Source organism: Populus nigra, chromosome 4 (genome assembly GCF_951802175.1).
Source record: "Populus nigra chromosome 4, ddPopNigr1.1, whole genome shotgun sequence".
Lineage (NCBI taxonomy): Eukaryota > Viridiplantae > Streptophyta > Magnoliopsida > Malpighiales > Salicaceae > Populus > Populus nigra.
Window position 1 is genome coordinate 8,574,125 of NC_084855.1, and position 21,162 is coordinate 8,595,286.

The window sequence follows — 21,162 nt, forward strand, 5'->3', positions numbered from 1 at the left end:
TCTTGAAAAAGTTGTTTAGCATGTATTAATTAGATAGAATTATCCAAATGATAAAAAAAATGATTGAATTATTCAAGTAATTTGTTTTTTTTACATCATCATAATAAAAAAAATCAGTAAAATACGGTTCATAAAATATTTAGAAAAATAACAAATCTTAATGATTTTCAAATCTTACTAGTGACTCGTGAGGCTTGTGATTCAAAAAAAAACTAACCAGTGTAGTTTTTTTCTTCCAAACTCTTGATTTCTTGTCATAAAAAAACCAACACAACAGATGCATAACAATTTAGAAACACAATTCAAAAACAAAAACACATCACAATTCATAATTAAACACAATGAAAATTAAGATAACATTTTATTAAATTTAAATGAAATTCATGATTCATAATATTAAAGCATACATCTAACTACACCTAACTACATTTAACTACACCTAACTTTCAACCGAAAAACAAAACTACACTTAGAAAGGATGCGGGTTAGTATATTGATTTCCTTAAATACAAGTAAAAAAATTCATTTTATCTCTCTTAGACGGGCCTCCACCACCTCAACTTAATCACGGGCCTGTAGCACTCATGTAAGGGTTAGCACAAAAATCATCACAGGTTGTAAACATGTCTAAATCTCTCATAGAAGGACTTGCCTCCCTTATTGCATATCCCTGTTCATTATAAACACTATTATCTTCTGCTAAAACCGTTTCGCGACGCTTAACCTCCTCTAACCTCTTGAAGTATGGCATGACACAAATTAAGTGTGTTGTTGGCCAGGGCATATATCGTCTCATCGACGCCTTCACGTATAGTAAATGCTACTCTCCGAGCCTCTCATAATAAAAAAAATGAATTTAATAAATACAATAAAAAATAATTAGCAGTACTCATCATCTATAACAACATCAACAATGTTAATTGGCACTCGAGTGAACTCTCCATACTAGAGGAGTTTTCTCATATAGATCTATTATTCAAGTAGAGCTTTAAAATATTCATCTCATTAATATTGACAAACCTAAACATTGAGTTTACACTTTCATCACTATAAATGAGTATAATGATTTTATGAGTAGGACTAACCTTAGTTTGCATTATCCTCCAAATAAATTAAATTTCAAATATACATATTCCAGCCAAATCCATCTCATAATATTTTAGATAATTTGTTAATAGATATATCTAGTGTAGTAGTTAGAAACTTATTAATTTCTCCATTGTAAACGATATTATTGTCAGTATTAATAATAATACCATTATAAAAACATAATATTCCAGTACTACGAGACATTTCGTCAAACAATATAACAAAACTCAAGTCTAATTTAACAATATCACTGGACTGATCAAGGTATATAATTTATGAACAAAATCCTAACAATCAATAATAGACTTGAAAATCATCAAACTGTTTTATTTCTTTAAATGTATTTTACTGGGGAAAAAAACCCTCATTATACAAGCCTTCAATCGTAAGTTTTTTAGCCAACACGAGTACGTAGAAATTGACTTTGATATACCGATAGTATAAAGAATATAGGATATATAATAATTATTAGCAAGTCCAAAAAGATGACGTGAATATATAATTACGTTAGCAATAAACAATTATTCTCTTAAATCAAACATGAGTCCAAACGGCAAAATAAAGCACAAACGGAAGCTTATTAACGAAGGATTCCTCATGCTGGTTCTCCGGTCATCATCTCATTTCCCATTTTATACGTAGTTGATTAAAAAAGAAAGACTTACATGACTGGTGGCGCACCATTACCAATGTCTTCTTGAGTTTTCAAAGTGCTAGAAAATATTGTTTCGATCATGTTTTTTTAATTTCTTTTTCAAAAATTTAGATTAACATCTTTCTAGTATTATTTTAATACATCAAAAATAAAAAATTTTATTTTAATATATATATTTTTTAAAAAAGCAACAATATCGTAAGCAGGCTAAAAATTTGGCACGACGATGGACACAGGGGCCCCACAAATGATTTGGCACGATGGGACATTCGATTCTAAAGGATAAATGATGATGATTTTTGGGCAGTAGAGGCTGGCAATGATGAAGGATGACTGGTGGTGTTGGAGATAAGGTTTCAGATATGTTCCCGGACTTTAAGGCTCCGTCTACCAGTGGGAGCGGGGGATTGTGCTCCTTGTTTGGCGTTTTGCACATTCCTTTTAGTGAACTACTACTCTTGTTCCGACCGTCCATCTCAGGTCATAAGCCACCCTTTTTTTCTACCTCAACTTGCTTATTGATTGTAATCTACGTTATCACTACTTATTATTCAGGCATCATCATTGCCGTACAGTCTTTCACAGCAGTTTATACGAAGAGAATGATATTCCTGTCACAGATGTTACCGAACAACGGATAGATCGGATACAGACCCAATTTGGTTTCCTTGAATATGAATCAAAAAATTAATTTCATCTCTTGTTAGTTAGTCTGTGTTTCTACTTCATGTTTCTTGGAACCTTTTCTCTTCGTTTTCTTCCGAGTTCTAAACCTAGCTTCAACTCATCTGAGCATGAAGTTATGAAAAGATCAATATTAGGCAAGAGGGACTACGTACGTAACGCTGTGGTTTCTTTAAACTTGTTATTCTATAACCATGTCATTACTGCATGCTTATTTCTGGTTAGGGTTTTCCATGAGAATTTATAAAAGTAATTAATTTCGGGAGCAGGACAACTTAAGTCTAGTCAGAGTAGCATAATCATCCTTGATTTCAAGGAGATGAGCTTTGTCAATATGGCACCGACTTCTCCGAAAGCAAGCCTTAGCTTACCCCACTCAAGATTGTCTTCGATGTCTGCCTTTCGTGTGGGACTAAACTTTCAAATTAAGGGGAGCAATCATCATGTGTTCATGCTTGCCCTCTATATGCAAAGAATATAGAAACAGAGACAGTACCCATATTATTAATTAGCCTCCACTTCTCTCTCCGAGGTGGCGATCGATTTCTTCTTATCCTTCCTGGGAGTCATAGCCCATACGATATCAAGTCATACACATGCGTAAAGTAATGTAGATAACGTCTATAATTATATTTTAGATCAAGTCGTGTTTTTTTTTTAAAGAAAATCTGATTATTTTTTAATTTATAGTTGCAAAATATTTCGTCAGTTTAAATGCTAATGTTTGCCAAAGTATAAATTTAAAAATGTCCTAAAATATAAAGACATTAGAATAACTAGATTTACAGAAATATCTTAAAAACTGAGTCTACAGTATAAGAAAAAATTAATCAGCTAATTATCCCTGTATATATTCAAGGAACCTAGATTGCTAAAATTTAATTAAATTTAAAAACTGACAGAAGCTGAAATGACCATCAAATTATCGTCTGATTTTAATTAGGTGGTACAAGGGTTAATTAAGAAAATAATGTTTTAAATTGTGATAACAATTATTTTTTAAAATAATTTTTACTTAAAAATATATTAATTTTTTTATTTACATGGTACATCAAATTAAATGATTTAAAAATATCAAAAAAATAATTTAAATTAAAAAAATAATTTTTTGAAAAAACAGTGGTTGCATGAACGGGGACTGTCTATGGACTCGTGTTTCCATCGGGGGAAGCATAAAGATGATTAGATTTCTTTTTCTTTTTGTGATAATAATAAAAGAAGCTTCACATAGCCCACCAAAGACATCTTTTCATTCTTGGATATGACCAGCCTCTAGCAAACCTAAAGTGATTGGGTTTATTAAATGGGCCCAACCCAGCGACCTTCCTTCTGTAACTAAGTGGGCTGAATCTCATTTCTCATTTGATTGAAAAATGTTTAAGGGTTGAAAATAGAGCCCAGCCCACCAAATCTAGATCATCTATCTTGGTGGGCCTCGATAGAGTATTGGGTTTTAATCGTGGCTCCATTGGCCCACATCTGAGCTAAATTGGTCTATCGTCCCTGAAATTTAAATTCATTTGAGCCTTGTCGCTGCTATATTTTGTTATATTTGAAATCGAGTCCTCCTATTACTTTCTATAAAGCTCAATTCATATCAACTTTAAGATTTTTCTATACAACTAATTTTAAATATTGAAGATAAATTTAATATCATAAATTTAATTCTCCATCTAAAAATCCTGGTTTTAAATAAATAAATAAAACAAAAAACAGACTTTAAGGTTGCTTGTGATTTTCTGAGATAAAGAAAAAGGTGCACTGAGGTTGCTAGTTTTTTTTTATTTAAATCAAAATTTATAGATTGTCATCTCAAGGCAATATGATTTCAACTCCTGCTATAAATGGGTCGAATCTTCCTGGGATCACACGAAAATGCATCATTGACAGTGCTCGTGATAATGGTTACAAGGCAAACATATAGCTTATAGTTCTAGACTTCAAACCTTCAGTTCAATAAATTTTCTCGTTCTCTTCTGGACAGAGTATTTTCTTGTTTCTTTCCACGAAACTCTTGGTATTTCTTGCGTACTTGTTAGTTTGCAACTATCAAGCTTTTGGCTTTGTAGTAATAGAATGCTTTTAACAAGAAAACCTGATTGCTCTGCTTCTTTGTGTTCAAGGGCATCCCGACATTTTCCTACTGACATCACTGAAATTATACTAGATCCTGTCATCCCTCACCACACTTCTTGAAATATGTGTCAGGTCGAGGAACGTTGCATTCCGGTGGGTGAATTGATCAATGCTGATGAGGTTTTCTGCACTGGAACTGCTGTAGTCGTTGAACCTGTCGGCAGTATCACATATCAGGATAAAAGGCCACTAATTGCACTTGTTTTTATGGGGTATTTTAGAATTCTAAGACACTTTCATAAAAGCTTGGGAAAAATAACACTTGTTTGAGAAGTAAACTTAAAATTTTGTGAAAATTCAATGATTAAAAAATGATATTTAAGATTTAATGATAAAAAAAATTGACTCATCGGAACAAACAAGAACTTCATTTGCAACACACTCAATATCTTTAAAAAGACTTTGATGAAATGATTCTAATCATACCTTAAAATACCATCAAATATGATTATAATTTATTAGGGGTTTTACTTAGAGTTAATTTAGGATTAATTACAACTTTTTTTGGTGGTGTAGTTAGAATCGTTTCGCCGAAATCTTTTTAATGGTATCGGGTATGTCAAAAACAAAATTCCAGTGCATTCTCAATAACTTATTTTTTGTTTTATTTTTTTTTCATCTCATTTCTCTCTCTCTCATACTATGTTATCTTATTCTTGTTTTTTTTCTAGCTATTAAATTTTTAATTTTATTTTTTAGCCATTGAATCTTTATAAAATATCTAGTTGACTTTGTTGAGGTTAATTATTTACAAAATAAAGATATTTTAAAACATTTACTAACCAACTTTTATATCAAATAGTGGACGTGATGTCTATTCTAAAAGATAATTGTGTACAAAAATGATGTTTTAAAATGTAAAAGTGTTAAAACTATGTAATTTTTTAATATCTTTTCAACATGAAAATGTTGTATTTTTTAAAAACTTTTAGAAAACCAAGCTATTTTTTTCAAAAAAATCCGTTTTTATGCCACTTGTTCTCCATTTTTTTTTTAAAAAAAATTGAGCGTTCTTCAGTTGTCTTTTGGCAGACAAGATATTTATGTTAAATGACGGGACGAAATCTCGTCTCCCACGGTACCATAAAGATCACTTAACGAGTGGCAGGCAATAATTGAGCAAAAATCGAGTCCTACTGGCATCGTTTAGCAGCCCGAGTCAATCAAATGAAAAGAGAAGGATGCTTCAGATAAAGATCGCTTTCAGGACACTTTAGTGAACACTACAGAAGTGGGCATCGAAGACGACATTTTCACTTGGGCAGAACATGACGGGCCCTTTACATGCAATGGAAAGGCACACCAATTTTTCACTCGGGGCTTGCTTGCACTGAAATAAAATTTCGAAGCATGGTACGCCACCTTTTTCAAAGATTTTATTGACCCATCAACTCGATTTGATTTTCTTTGAGCCCGTTTGCCAATAAAAGGTGAGTTTATTGAACACCATCCTTTCACGAGCACAATTATCCGACTACCAATCTTTTTCTCCACATACTCAGATTTTACAAATATCTTTTTCTCATTCAAAGTGTGCTGGGTTTATATTTTACTAGACTCATAATGATATGAACTTAGCTCATGGTGGGATCTAAGTGTGTTGGGTGTCAAACCCACATAGATTTTGATTCAGTTTATAACTGGACTTAAATATATCAGATTTGATATTTCACAAAACTCATATTCAATTAAGTTAATATTCTATTATGGGTTCGGGCTCTTTTAAAATATAAAAAATATTGAGTTGAAAATACAGAATCATCTACTATAAAGATATCTTTTCACAATTTTTTTTTTCGTGAGACGAGTTGGATGCATTATTAGGTATGGAATAGCTAGGTGTATTTAATTTCCGGTGCAATATAGAAATATTTGTTGATCATTTTTTAAGTCAACTAAATTTTCAATCCAATTTTGAATTAAAGCGAACTATTATCCTCGTAATACATAATAAGAGCAGGTACTTGAAAGGTGTCGCTGCAGGGAGATTGATGAAGAAATCCACATGTTTATTACTCTTAGTAAATAACAAAGAGAAAAAACAACCTTACACAATGTGACTACTCAGATTTTTCTTTTAATAAATTAGACGGGGTTGAGTTTCTAAAATGAGGGTATTTTCATTAATTTATATGAAAACAAATCAAAAGCAATTAAATTTATAAAGATAAATAGAAAACTTAACCTATAATTAAATTAAACCAATTCCCCGATTACATAAACATAAATTTCAAATTAAGAAAGTTAAATTTCAAATTATGGATAATAATAATAATGAAGTTGTTTGACTTGAGATTTTGAATACTAAAAGAAATTTGTGCAAATCTCCAATTTTTTTTATTTTTTTACTCTTTTATTTTTTATTTTTTTAGTCTTTGTTGGCATTGAAGATGGGCGAAGGTTTTCATTAAAAAAAGACTGTATGGGCAACGGCTGTCTGACAAGGCATATTTATCCACATGGTTTAGCCATATCCGATTTTTATATTTTTTCGCCCTTGTGGATCTATTTTGAGCCAATTAACAAAATGGGAAAAGTAAAAGGTTATTTTGGGTATAAATATGCTGTCATCCGAAAACAAAGATAGTGAGCATGCTCATGAAAACAAAACGTGTTTAATTAAAGAAATAAAGATAAAGATAAATTATTTTTTATATTTTATTATATCTTACTTATTATAACCATCATGATATAAACACTATTAATATATCTTATTAATCATTGCCAAAGGTAATTCTATCTTTTTTTTTCCTATCTTGTTTCTTCTTATCTTTATCATCTCTGTTTTTTTTTTACCCGATAGAATATACTTGGGTGGTGAAAAATTGTCTCTACAAATTTGGCGCTTCTCTTCGCTTTTTCTTGCCCTTGACATCCCTCTCCATTAACTTGAATATCTCTCTCCCTCCCCCTCTCCCTCTCCCTCTCCCTCTCCCTGCTTTCTGTTTACAAAAAACCTCTGTTATTTTGTTGCCCAACTCTGAGTCATCTCTGTAATTCCGAGAGAACGGCAGGCATGATCCAAACGAATTCTGGCTTACGCAGTTTGGTTCAATCTTTACGGCCCATCACTTCCTCTTTATCCGAGGTTTCTCTTTTTAAATCTTTTATCTTTTAATTTGACCAGCCTTATTAAATTGCCACTGGAAAATTGATCATAATATACTGATGATCCCTTGAGTATTTGTGGATTACATGGCTTACAAACCTGTATTAATTTCCTCGTTGGATTTGTATCTTCTTCTTCTTTTTAATTACAATTAAATCATGTTCATTTTGATTGGTTTCAGAGGATGTACTTAGTCTTCTTCTTCTTCTTCTTCTTTTTAATTACAATTAAATCATGTTCAATTTGATTGGTTTCAGAGGATATACTTTGTCTTCTTGTTTGCTTATGCGTGTAAGAAACAGAGTCATGCCTTGGTCAATCATTTGTTCTCGTTTATCTTATGATATCTCATTTGACTTCCTATTGATTTGGATGCTTTGAGCAAGAATTTTACCTGTTTGTGGATCCTTGCAGATTGCAGCTTATAGTTGCTACACATCACAAGCAGCATCTGCTCTTCAACAAGTTAGCAGACCAAATTCATACAGGTAATTAGCACAACGATATTGCATTCAAATTATGTGCTTCATGTTCATGCCTTTCTTTCAAGTTGACATGGCAGTTATAACTCTATGACTCTAATAGAAGCTTTCGGGTTTTTGCTGTTCGTTGGTGGTGAATCTAGCGAGGATGAGTATGCTAAAGTGGACTGGGATAATCTCGGATTTGGCATCACACCAGCTGATTACATGTACACAATGAAATGTTCCAGTGATGGAAAGTTTGAGCAAGGACAGCTTGCTCCATACGGAAATGTTGATCTGAGCCCTTCAGCAGCAGTCTTGAATTACGGGCAGGCAAGCTGCAATTTTAACCCCTTCTCAATAATTGAAATTTTTTTTAATTAAAGAATTGAAATTATTCCAGATTGTGTACGCTACATCGTAAAGCTACAGGATTTAGAATCCCACTTCATGGCACCAATAATTTGAGGCTTATGGAATAACTTTATGCCTTATGGAGTAAGAAAATGTATTCAGGGACTTTATGAAGGCACAAAAGCATATAGAACAGAAGATGGGCGCCTGCTTCTCTTTCGTCTGGATCAAAATGCCACGCGGATGAAGATGGGCGCTGACAGATTGTGCATGGCCTGCCCCTCCATTTATCAATTTACTGACGCGGTCAAACAAACTGCTCTCGCTAACAAGCGCTGGGTAACGGTCCTTCCGCTTTCATTGCTATGTTGTTGATGAAATTTCACCAGTTTTCTGGAAGCAAAACAATGGTGATGGTGATGGTACGGTAACGAAAATAAAAGATGATAAAAGTTTGTTGTATATGAAATCGATTAAAAAGAATTTGTAAAATATCTAATTACAAATTGACGATTATTTGTATAAAAAAATTAAAACTCTAATAATATTAAGTTGAAAATAATAAACTAAGAAAAATACTCATCTCAAATAGAAAAAAAAAAACCATCATGGTTTCGTAAAAAAAAACTAAATTCTATTTTTCTTTAAAAAAAACTCTTGTATTGGTATCCTGTATTAAAAAGAAGTCAAAAACACATCATCAAGTTTAGTTTTAAATTAAAAAATATATTTTTTTATCAAAATATATTTTTTTATGCGTGGGTTATCTTTAGGATCCTAATATTTTTATACGAGTTTCCATATTATGATCCTGAAAACATAATATATTTGTCTAAGTTATCCTATCGTGAATATTCTTAATATATTGAGATTTTCAAAATATTTAATTTTATGTATTTATATCTTCACTTTTCATTTGTCAAAAGACTATTACAACTATTTGTATAGAAAATACCGCAAAATCTTAATAATATTGAATAAGAAAAAATAAAGTAGAAAAAAAATATTACCTTCAAATAAAAAAAAAACTAGAAAAATATTATAATAAAAAATAAAAAATAATAATAAAAATATTTTCCTAAAATATAGTCTTTTAATCTTTCTATATAATTCTATGCAAAATTTTACAGACTCCACCTCGAGGGAAAGGGACTTTGTATATCAGGCCTTTGCTAATGGGAAGTGGTCCTATTCTGGGATTAGCACCAGCACCTGAATACACATTCCTCATATATGCTTCTCCTGTCGGTAATTATTTCAAGGTGCGGTTTCCTTTCTGAGCCGAAATTCCTTGATGACTTTCGTGTCTATATAAATCTTCTTCTTGTTTTTCATATAGGAGGGTTTGAAACCCTTGAACCTATATGTTGAGGATGAGTTTCATCGGGCTACTCGAGGAGGAGCTGGAGGCGTTAAATCCATCACAAATTATGCACCAGTAAGTGAATGCTTCTCTAAAATGATTAATTAATAAATAAATAAAAAACTAATGGTCACTCTTGAATTTGGATTTGTTTGCAGTCTTATAATACCGTGGCAACTTGTGCAATTTTTATGGAAATAATTAAGGTTTCTTTTTTCTACCTTTAGGTTTTAAAAGCAATGGCCAGAGCAAAAAGCAGAGGGTTTTCTGATGTTTTGTACCTTGACTCGGCCAATAAGAAAAATCTGGAAGAAGTCTCTTCTTGCAACATTTTCCTTGTGAAGGTACCGTTCAAATTCATCCTTATTGGTGGCTTTTTTTTTTTTTTTTCAATCTGGGTGTGTTTATCCTGAACTATATCTTTTTATCAATCTATGCAGGGCAATATAATTTCTACTCCTGCTACAAGTGGGACTATTCTTGAAGGGGTCACTCGAAGAAGCATCATTGAAATTGCTCTCGATCATGGCTATCAGGTTTTTATTTTTTTTTGAAAGAAGGCTGCATGTATCAAAGAAAACTAAAATGGCAGAGCCCAATACAGCACACAAAAACAAAACAACAGGGAAAAGGCTCCCTGCAAACCGAACGGATCAAAAAACTAGTCAGCTAGAAAACATTCCTAAAGGGAGTTGCCCTCTTACAAACTTCAAACACAAGTAACCCTGGACTTCTATGCGTTTAGAGGATTACTCGGTAAAAATCTGATATATCATATTTAGAGGATTTCTATGCGTTAAGGCTCCCTGCAAACCGAACGGATAAAAAAACTAGTCAGCTAGAAAACATTCCTAAAGGGAGTTGCCCTCTTACAAACTTCAAACACAAGTAACCCTGGACTTCTATGCGTTTAGAGGATTACTCGGTAAAAATCTGATATATCATATTTAGAGAATTTCTATGCGTTTTGAACGCATAAAAAAGTTATTTTTGACAAAATGCAAAAACCTGTTTCAGCTTTCTTTTTGTTAGAAATCAAATAAAATATTGGGAAAACGACTATTAAATCCTCCAATTACAATCCCATATCATCGAGTCCTCAAGTAGTAACTTTCATCAATTGGGTTCTTAAAGTACGCACTGTTCTCAACTATAGCCTTATATCTAAAACTGGTACAAAGCTTCAAGAAAAAAATGTCAAAGTGAAGCCTCTTTGTTTTTATCGCATAAAACGTATAATTCGACAGGATTCGTTAACGAGATATGAATGAAGGGATATAATTGAGAAACCTGGAAAGGTCCAAATGTGAAAATTTGGAAGACTTTATTCAGAGATGATTAATTGTCTGGAGATTAATTTGTTATTTGCCCCCCTCTCTCTCTGTTTTTTTTTTGTTTTTTTCCTTGCATACTGTAAGCCTGGAACATGGATTGTAAGATTTCAGTCCATTGCTCTGAGGACTCGCTCTGAAATATACATTGTGAAATTGAACCAGGTCGAGGAACGTGCAATTCCATTGGACGAATTGATGGATGCCGATGAAGTTTTTTGCACGGGAACTGCAGTTGGTGTTGCCCCTGTGGGCACGATTACATATCAGGATAGGAGGTAAACAACTACTTCTACAGAGCATATATACCTCTGATAACTACTGTCAGAATTGAAAAAGAATTGTTAATTCCTCTCTTTTTTTGTGGCATCAACTAAATAATGTTACCAATCAATTACTTCAATTAGCATATAAAAACCTGTGCAAATGCAGAGTTGAGTACAACGTCGGAGAAGAGTCCGTGTCTCAGAAGCTTTACTCGATTCTTGAAGGAATTAAAACGGGAGTCATCGAGGATAAGAAAGGCTGGACTATTGAGATCTAGTGATCACTCATCAGAAACGTGCACTCGATGCCTTCGTGTATGCATTGAAATAAGAATTACTGATATGATTGTACAGAATCTTCTTCTTGAGCCTCAACTTGTACTCCATATCTTTATTGTGTGTGCATATATATGAATAAAATTAGTGATTAATGAATCACACGATTGCTTTTATGCTGGATACATATTGTTGTTAATAAAATCTTTATTCCTAGAACAGTTGTAGGCGATAAGATCAAGGGTCTCCACGTATAAAACGGAGTAAGGACTCGTGATTTGGATTCAAGAGCAAAAATAATTTAGCTTTTCAAGTAGAAAAACTAATAAATTACTAAGATTAAGAAACTCTAAAAATTTTTAATTTTTTTTGTTAAAATTTAATATGATTTATATGTTTTGAATTGTTTTGATGTGTTAAAGTCAAAAATAATTTTTAAAAAATAAAAAAAAATCATTGACATGTATTTTGGTACAAAAAGTTATTTGAAAAGTAACCGTTATCACACTATCAAGATATAAAAATGTAAAGAAACATGCAATAAGATTGAGTTTTTTGTTTTTATCTATTTATTAAGAAATATTAAACCCCACGACGTAAATTTGAGACTAATCTAGAAATGATAACCCACTAAGATATTTTTTGTTTTTATTTATAAAAATACCGCTTTACCCCTATATCCAAATAATTATTACAAAAAAACACAGTGAAATAACAAACAAGCCTTGCAGCAAAGCTATTGAAATATCATTTTTGAGGGCAAGAAAATCATTATATTATAGTAAAAAATGTAAAATATCAAAAATACCCTTAGAACATAGCTAAATGTATTTTTTTTAAAGGGTGATAAATTAATTTCATCGCTCCAAAAATAGCAAAAATGACAATTATGCCCTTAAACAATTTTAGAATGATAAAAGGATCAAATAAGAAGACGATTTTACCCTTGAAAGACAATGTTGGATGATTTTTTTGAAGGAAATAATTTTCAATTCACTATTACAACCCACAATAAATTAAAATACATATAAGATACATTTCCCACATTATTTAGGTTTTTGTTATATGCCAACCATGGAAAGTTGTAACGATAAACTACCATAAATTAAATTAGGAAAGAAGCACATAACCTTATTAAAACAAGTAAATATCATAAAAAAAATAGCAGCTTTATTATACACAAGTCATACCCGGGTATGGTATGAGTTGATAAAACTCTAAAAAGAAAACTAAGTAAATGTAAAATGAGTTGATAAAACTCTAAAAAGAAAACTAAGTAAATGTAAAAAAGAAATACAAAATAAGAGCAAGGCAAATGAAAACAAAGATTTTTGTGTCTAGAGAGAGAGAGAGAGAGAGAGAGAGAGAGAGATTCCATCGCTTAGAGTTGTCTAGTTTATGGGTTTTAAAATTTTACGGTAATGCCATAGCCCAGCTCTAATAAAATGGAAGGTTCAATTCGACGATCTAGAAGAAGGATGTGGCGAGTTGACTCCCGTTATGGGCCTTTACTATCATTACGGAGGTCTTCGAATTTCTTAAGCCCAAGAGATTTAACACACGGGCTCTCACACGGTCTTAGAATTTCTTTTATTTTGTAAGCAAGAATTAATTACCAAAGATTTGTAGTCAAATATTAACAATATTTATTTGTAGTTTTTAATTTTATTTGATGATTTAAATGTCAATTAAGACTAGTCTTTTTTCCAAACGGTTTTAAATAAAAACTCAATTCTCATATCGATTTAATGTATTAAAAAAAATAATCTTTCTTTTTTAAGAAATTGAACATAACATTTAAAATTAAAAATTTTAAAAAACCTTTTCACCATCTAACCTAAGCTCTGAGATGGATATTTGTTTATCGTAAGTTGCCTCTACTAATGGATTAATGTGCGAACCAAATTGTACATTCTGACGGCATAAGTCCTGAAGTGCTTGCGCGTCTTGCTGATTAATTATAGGGGTTGGCATATGATCAGGCATGAGTCTATGCAAAAATGTGCAACTTTTTACTGAAGCTCGATCTGTATTTTTTTTTTTACCGAAGGTGCTTTATGAAAACAAATCTTCATTTTTTTAAATCGAATTCAAAACAAACCATCCATATGAATTAGTATATATACAAAGCATATATAATTTTAATTTATTACAGTCTCGTCTAATTTTAGATTTGAACACTCAATAATAATATGAAAAATAAACGTCGCATCTTTCGGCAATAAGCTAAAATTAATTAATTAATTAATTAACATGGCTTGATAGGTCTTGCACGTCTCCATTGGATTCACTTTCGGTCAATGTCAAGGGGTCATTAAAGCTTAATTGCCACACCCAGTTTCTCTATCAAACAAGTAAACAACCATGCACCAACCATCAGGAAAAATGAAGGACCCCGATGCTGGGCTACCATTAATATAATTACATTTTTATGAGCCAGTTGTTTAGTCAATATTCATGGCGAATCCTAGTCTGGACCATTCATTTCAGGTCGCTGGGTGCATGCACAGCTAATTAATGGAAGAGCCGAATTGGCAAGAAAATTGGGGACAAAAAGATAGCCATTACAGCTGTGTAGTATGTTGACCCACAAAAGCAACATGTAGTAAAATCACACTATGAGCCAATTTTACTGTCAAAACTACTGTTGTTCATTGCACGTAACCATGCATATGCACTTTCTCTCGTTTTCTTTCTCGGTAATCATGACTTGCTAAGAGGCTACATCTAGATAAATAGGGTGAGTGTGCCTTTTAGTTTTCTTCGTAAGAAAGGCGGTAATTGCCTTTCCATGAAGGATTTTTTTTTTTATAAAAAAATTAGCACCATAAATTAATTTTTTTTATAGAATAAATATTATTTGAATTTTTTTTTAGTAAAATGGTGTATTTTTGCATTATTATGCTTAGAAACGTGTTATTTAAACATGTTATTTTTCTAAAACATAATAACTTAACATGTCACGAACACAAATAACAAAAAAACTAGAAGCAACTCCCTCCCTCCCTCCAAACCAACACTCCCACTCATATCTCTCTAAAAAACCCACCAAACTCCTATTTTTTTCTCCCATTAAAACACCAAAAAATCAAACATATTTTAGTCTTTAAGCATCATTGGTTGTTTTCCTATAAAAAAAATCTATCATTTTGGCCCTTGCCACCACCACTGCCAACAAAACCCTGATTTTTTTCTAGTCCCACAAGCAAGGTCAACATACTATATTGCTATGAATTTGTTTGGCTTAGTTGAAATGAAATAGTTGTTTAGGTTGTATTTAGGGTTTATGATGACTTTAGAGTTTGTTCAATTAATGATAAATTAGTTTAGAATACTATCAATTAGAATTGAATTAATATAGTTGAACATGAAAATAAGTTAAATTAATTATAAAATATTTTTTTAATTAATTATGTATTGTGTTTAATTTTAGATAAGTTGTTGAATTAGAGATTTTATGTGGAATGTTGGAATCAACTAATAATATAATTAACCACGCATGATGATCAACATGGATTTAACTATCTTGAGCTTAATGACAATGAAGATGATGATACGTTAGACCCTAATATGATATTAAATGTTGGTGATGATGAAATCATTCATTGTGTTTCTAAATTTGGAGATGCTTCTACCTCTAGTTTTGTTATGTCTTATAATTGAGCACTTAGTCATAAAAGCATGCCAGAATGGTATGATTTGGAGGTTGAACAAACATTTATTAGTAAAAATAAATTGGTTAATGCAATTAAACAGTGACACATTGCATATTTGATTGAATACCGAGTCCAACAATCAAAATTTACATTTGTTCAATTACAATGTGTACAAATACCTAAATGTAAGTGATATTTGCACAAAGAATATCATAAAATATTGGATTTATTTGAGATAACAAAGTTAAAAGAGCCACACACATGTGTCTCGATCTTTGTTTAAAAAGACCACCATCGGCTTGAAATTTTTTTTTTATTGCTAATGCTATATCAACCTTCATTATGAATAATCTTTCAATAACAGTTGCAAGCATATAGGATGAAACTAAATCGCATTACAAGTATAAAATATCATATAACAAAACATGAGTTATAAAACAAAAGGTGCTCGAACATCTTTTTTGTTCACATGAGGAGTGTTTTGAAAATTTACTTAGGTTGTTGTTGGCAATAAAAAAAACAAATCTTGGAATAGTTGTTGATTGTCATATACATAGGCGGATGAGACTGCATTTGTGGGTTCATCCATATGTGTTTCAAACAGGGTTTTTATATATTAGTTGTCTAAACCAACTCAAGCTTGACCACGGTTTGGTCCATGCACTGATTGAGTGATTGAAACGTGACACAAACACATTGCATTTTAGACATGAGTAGATGATACCGACACTACAAGACGTGGCGGTTTTGCTTAGACTGTTTATTAATGGACGAACAATCACATCTATTGGTGTTTATAATTAAATTGTGTCATGCGAATGATTATTTGGATTGACACCCTCTCCTTTTGAATTGAAAGGTGTAATATACATTTTAAATGGATTGAAATGATATTTATAACCCATCATATTATTAATTAATGGTAACTTGTGTAAAATTAGAGTGATCAGTACTATACAAGAAATCCAAAATACATGAGGTTTATAAAAAATAAATAAATTAGAGAATAGATAATTGAGGTAATCATTTGAAATTTTTTGGGTAGAGTTGAGTAATGGTTAAAAATAAATTTGGTTGCCCGAATTATATTTTGTTTTTTATTTAAATTTTTTTGAAATTATAATGGACCTTGACTTGTACCTAATTTTGGCTAGTTGATAATATTTTATTTTAAATATTTTAGTTAAACAAACTGGTAACAAGTAATTTTTTTTTTCAATTACCTGAATTACTTGGTCATCTAATCGGATTGCGTAAAATTGAGCAAATTTTAATTTAGGTCAGATAAAAAAAATTAAGGTAATTAAGGTAAGTAATTAATTACTTTATTCGAATAGTCAATTTTTACACCTTAATTACCCCCATCCTCTAATCCTCTGAGTAAAGTAGATTATTAAATTATCTGGTTTACTACACTGATCAAACAATCATAATAGTAGAATCTACTGCAGTAATAGATTTTATCGCTCCAATTTATACATAACTACTTTATATAATTAACAAATATCTACAAACCCTCATATTCCTTCGAATCTGATATTTTTGTCTAAATTATTATGCAGTTTGTAATTTCTTAAAACATGAATATGTTACCCAATTTTTTGGAATAAATTATAACAAATTTTCTTTGATCAATATTTAATTTCAGATTTTTTTCATTTTTAACTTGTTTGACCTAAAGACTTTTTTTTCTACAAAATTATGCATGTTATATTTGAATCAATTAAAAAAATATAAAATCATATAAAACATTATTTAGATGTGATCAACATGTGAATATAATAAAAATTGGATTATATAAATAAATGCATATTTAATCTCTGAAAATTGACAATCATAAAAATAAAAGAATAGATCTTTAGGTAAATTTATTATCAATTATATCATAATTTCAATTGATTATATTTAACAAAAAATACCTTTAATTTTATTTTATATATAATTTAACAAAAAATTGTATTTTTTTCACCTCATTTTATTAGGAGTAATGCTAAACATTAAGAGAATAAAGAAAAAAAAGTTTAAAAAACACAGATGAATACAAGTCTCATTCGAATATCATAATCCAACAACTCATATGCATTTTTACACTTTTTTCTTGGTATATGTTTTTTTTATATATATATATTTTGCTTTGTTATTTTGTGAGCATAGGTCAAAGCTAGATTTCGTGTATCATTTGGCTCAAATTGACATTTAAAAGTACTGCCCAAATAACGAACAAGTCAACTACTCTTCTCAAAATGGGACCATATATGACCATAGAATATAACTGCATATTGGAATTACAGTTTAAATCTTAGTCTCTAATAAGAAAAACAAAATGATCACATGCAGTTGTGTATGGTAATTTACTTTTGGGGTTGGTGATTTCCCTAGCGTGCACAAAGTTTAAAATATAATAGTTATGGGACTTGCGTTCCATCTCAAGTAAAATATTTTTATTTTTTATAAAATAATTGTATATGTAGATTTTTTTAATGCATTGTTGTAATTAAAAAAATTTAACAAATCAAAAAGTTTATACACCCATGTAATCAAATAAACTTAGAATTATATGCGCTAATAAATAAATACAAAAATAATTAACGACACCTAAAAATAAAATTTAAAAAATCAAGAAACATATGTAAATTAAGATATTTCATCTCACAAGATAAAATATTTACCCGATCATGTTTGCTAATTTTTTTTTATTAAAATTTTTTTATATTTAATCAAACAATAGTAGAAATAGATAAACATATTAAATTGATTGAATAAAAAAAAATATATGTAAGGCTACACATATTAAAAATATTATATAAAAATAAATATTTTTTATTTTCAAATATATAGTTCATCTATACAAAAGATAAAAAAAAACACCATAGATGAATCAGAAAACCCTCTTTAAAAATTAAACGCATGACAAAAAAGTTACCATAATTTAAAATTAAAAGGCTCTCTAAATAAAATAAAAGAGAAAGAAGATATTAATGTAAATATCATTAAGTTTTTTTAAAAACAAAAAAAGAGAAGCATTAATTGAATAAAAAATTTAGTAAAAAAAAAGAGTTAGGCCAGCCAGACTGGCTAATTTCATCAGTGTCCACGTGCAGGACAGTCCTGTGTGGTTGATTAGCCCCTTTTTTTAATTGCACCTGGAGTGGATGACATGTCGTCCGTTTCTTTTCTTTTTTTTTAAAAAAAATTCAAATGATGTTTTGCTCAAATTCTAGCCACTGTGGTGGTCGAAAAGTTAGGCTTAAGGTTTTTTGACCTAAAAACCAGTTTTTTTTTTACCAAAAACACCTAATTAGAAACTATGAGAAGCTTATCCATGACCTCAAAAAACCACCCGAAAAACCGAACTCAACCCCGAGCCTAGATTTGTTTTTTCGCAGACGTTTAAGGAAGAAAAACACCTTATATGAACTCCTCTCATCAAATGAAACAATTTGACACAAATATCGTTTATTTTGGTGACCTAAATCGATACCAACGACATGTTTCTCTCTCTATCACCAAAATCTGACAATCTCTCTCTCTCTCTCTCTCTCTCCTCTCTCAATCAGGAACAAAAAAAAAAACAAAAATATACTTTTATACCAAAATAAAATTGGAAAAATATTGAGGGATCAAACTTGTATAATTTGCATGATTGGTTAAGTTGGAGGATAAAAATGCATCTTTTTCATAACTTATAGCACGCCACTCATGTTTATTATGTTTTTCATTTCAGTTCCTCCTCTTCTAATCTCACCTTTTAATAAAAATTTAAAATCAATTGCTTTTTAATTAGGACTAAATCTTTCTAAAATAAAGTTGGAAGATCAAATTGAAAAAATATAAAAATTTCCACAGTCGGTAAAATATATGAAGGTAAATAATAAAGGAATGCACAGTAAAAACACTAAACATTTAGATTATAGGTAATGCTTTTTCCATGTCAAAGAGCAGATAAGATAATAGAAGCTGGAGAAGAAAGTTGCTTGGAGGATCTAGATTGTCAAAAGAGATGGTTTTTTTTCAAACATGTAGGTCCATCCACTTGAAAATCACAAACAATTAAGAAATCTGGAGAGATTGATGTTCGTTGAGACCTAGTAAAACTGACTGCACGCGTTGATTAATTGTATTTGTCCTTTCCATATTGCATATATTTACTTGTTCTGTGTCCACTTTTTTGGAATGCTTGGTGCATGCACACAACACAAACATTTTTTGACAAGTTAGAAGTACCAGGATTTGACTTTGTGAGTGGGCTGATAATATATGTATTTTTAAAAAAATTAAAGGCTTCAAATAGAAAAATATAATAAATTGTGAGGCTTTACAAACAGAGAAAATCTAAATCCAACAAAGAAGAATCAAAACCTAAAAGAAACTGTAAACAAGCATTAAATAATGCAATGATCAATTGTGTTGTAAAGACAGAGACAGAGCAGCGAAAGTAAATTGTTATAAAAAGTAAAGCATAAAGTTTGAGAGAAAATAGAATATAGAGCTCGTAAGATGATTGTATTAAGATTTGACTGTACCGATGCAACTGTACCAAGGAATAAAAAAGAGGGAAATATGTATGTCACTACCCGAAAACTATTTATACTTCATTTTAAAACTAGTTTGAAATCATGTTTTTTTTTTAAAAAAATTAAATTTATTTTGTTTAAAATTAATTTTTGAATCCTTTTAATATATTAATATAAAAAATAATTTTTTAAAAATAAAAAATATTATTTTAATATATTTTCTAATAAAAAAACAACCGTTAACATATATATTCTCAACCAAATAACCCTTTAATCTCATGTTTATTCACATGTTAAATTAACTTTTGGGAATCAAGATTAATCTAAATAAACAATCCCTTATTTATTTAGATAAAATAAATAAGGAATTATTAGAATATCATACAAAATTGAATCAACTCCAGACATCTTTATCCATCTTAAAATTCTACATGACTATATCATTATCCAACGAGATACCAATTACCAAATGAGAGGAAAATGGGATTTTTTTTTTGAGCAGTGTGGGCAAGTGCCCACATGCTGGATCCGTCCCTGGGCTCAATGATTGTGAAATAACAAGGCATACTAACACGAGTAATGATCAGAATATATGTTAAAAAAAAAAAAAAAAAAAAACACGCGAAGGAGTGGAAACAAAATGACTAATGCTGGGCAGATTTGAAATTAGGAATGAGAATATCGTAAACTTATTCCTAGGATTTCAATCAACAAATGACAGTTCTCTTAAAGAAATTGAAACAGAAAATAAAATGGAAAAACTGTTATTCCTAATCATAGAGAAGTTATGAGTTGCATAGATAGATTGAAGCCAAGACAACAACCAAAGACATTCATGATAGTTGCACTATAGGTTTTTATTCAGATTCTGAATGGAATTTTAGTACTGTACCTGAAGTTGAAAGCCTACTGTGCATTTTCTTAAACACGAATTGTTATGATTCTTTTTCTCAGAAATCTCTCGACCTTCAGTTTATTGCCATGAACAAATATCACTTCTACCTTCTCTTTGTCACTAAACTTTCTCACAATTCTCTCCCTCTTTTCCAATCTTTTTTGAACCCCCCTCTCTTATTGTGTGTCTAAAGTGGCCTTTTATAGGATAGGGTTTCATCTCTAATCTTCCTCCATAATGGCCGCCAATCTTTCATGATTTCCCGCCTTTTAAGAGTAGATGAACCTGGATTGCAAATAGCTCTCTTTGCTTGATTTATAGGATGAGGATCATGGAAAAAATATGGTTTATTATCCCAAGATGAAAGACC

General features: G+C 30.7%; 1 protein-coding gene across 2 annotated transcripts; it reads left to right on the forward strand.

The window, feature by feature from the left end:
- Positions 1–7,417: 7,417 nt before the first annotated feature.
- LOC133691388 (branched-chain-amino-acid aminotransferase 2, chloroplastic) lies at positions 7,418–11,912 on the forward strand. Of its 2 annotated transcripts, none has more exons than XM_062111873.1 (10): positions 7,418–7,652; positions 8,088–8,161; positions 8,299–8,470; positions 8,654–8,830; positions 9,622–9,753; positions 9,831–9,929; positions 10,082–10,198; positions 10,295–10,390; positions 11,351–11,463; positions 11,618–11,912. In XM_062111873.1, exons 1-10 carry the CDS (start codon positions 7,581–7,583, stop codon positions 11,727–11,729), a joined length of 1,164 nt encoding a protein of 387 aa, XP_061967857.1. In that variant the 5' UTR covers positions 7,418–7,580; the 3' UTR covers positions 11,730–11,912. The 2 variants fall into 2 exon arrangements, with proteins under 2 accessions (XP_061967857.1, XP_061967860.1); XM_062111876.1 differs by having other exon boundaries at positions 7,607–7,652; positions 8,259–8,470.
- The last annotated feature ends 9,250 nt before the right edge of the window (positions 11,913–21,162 follow it).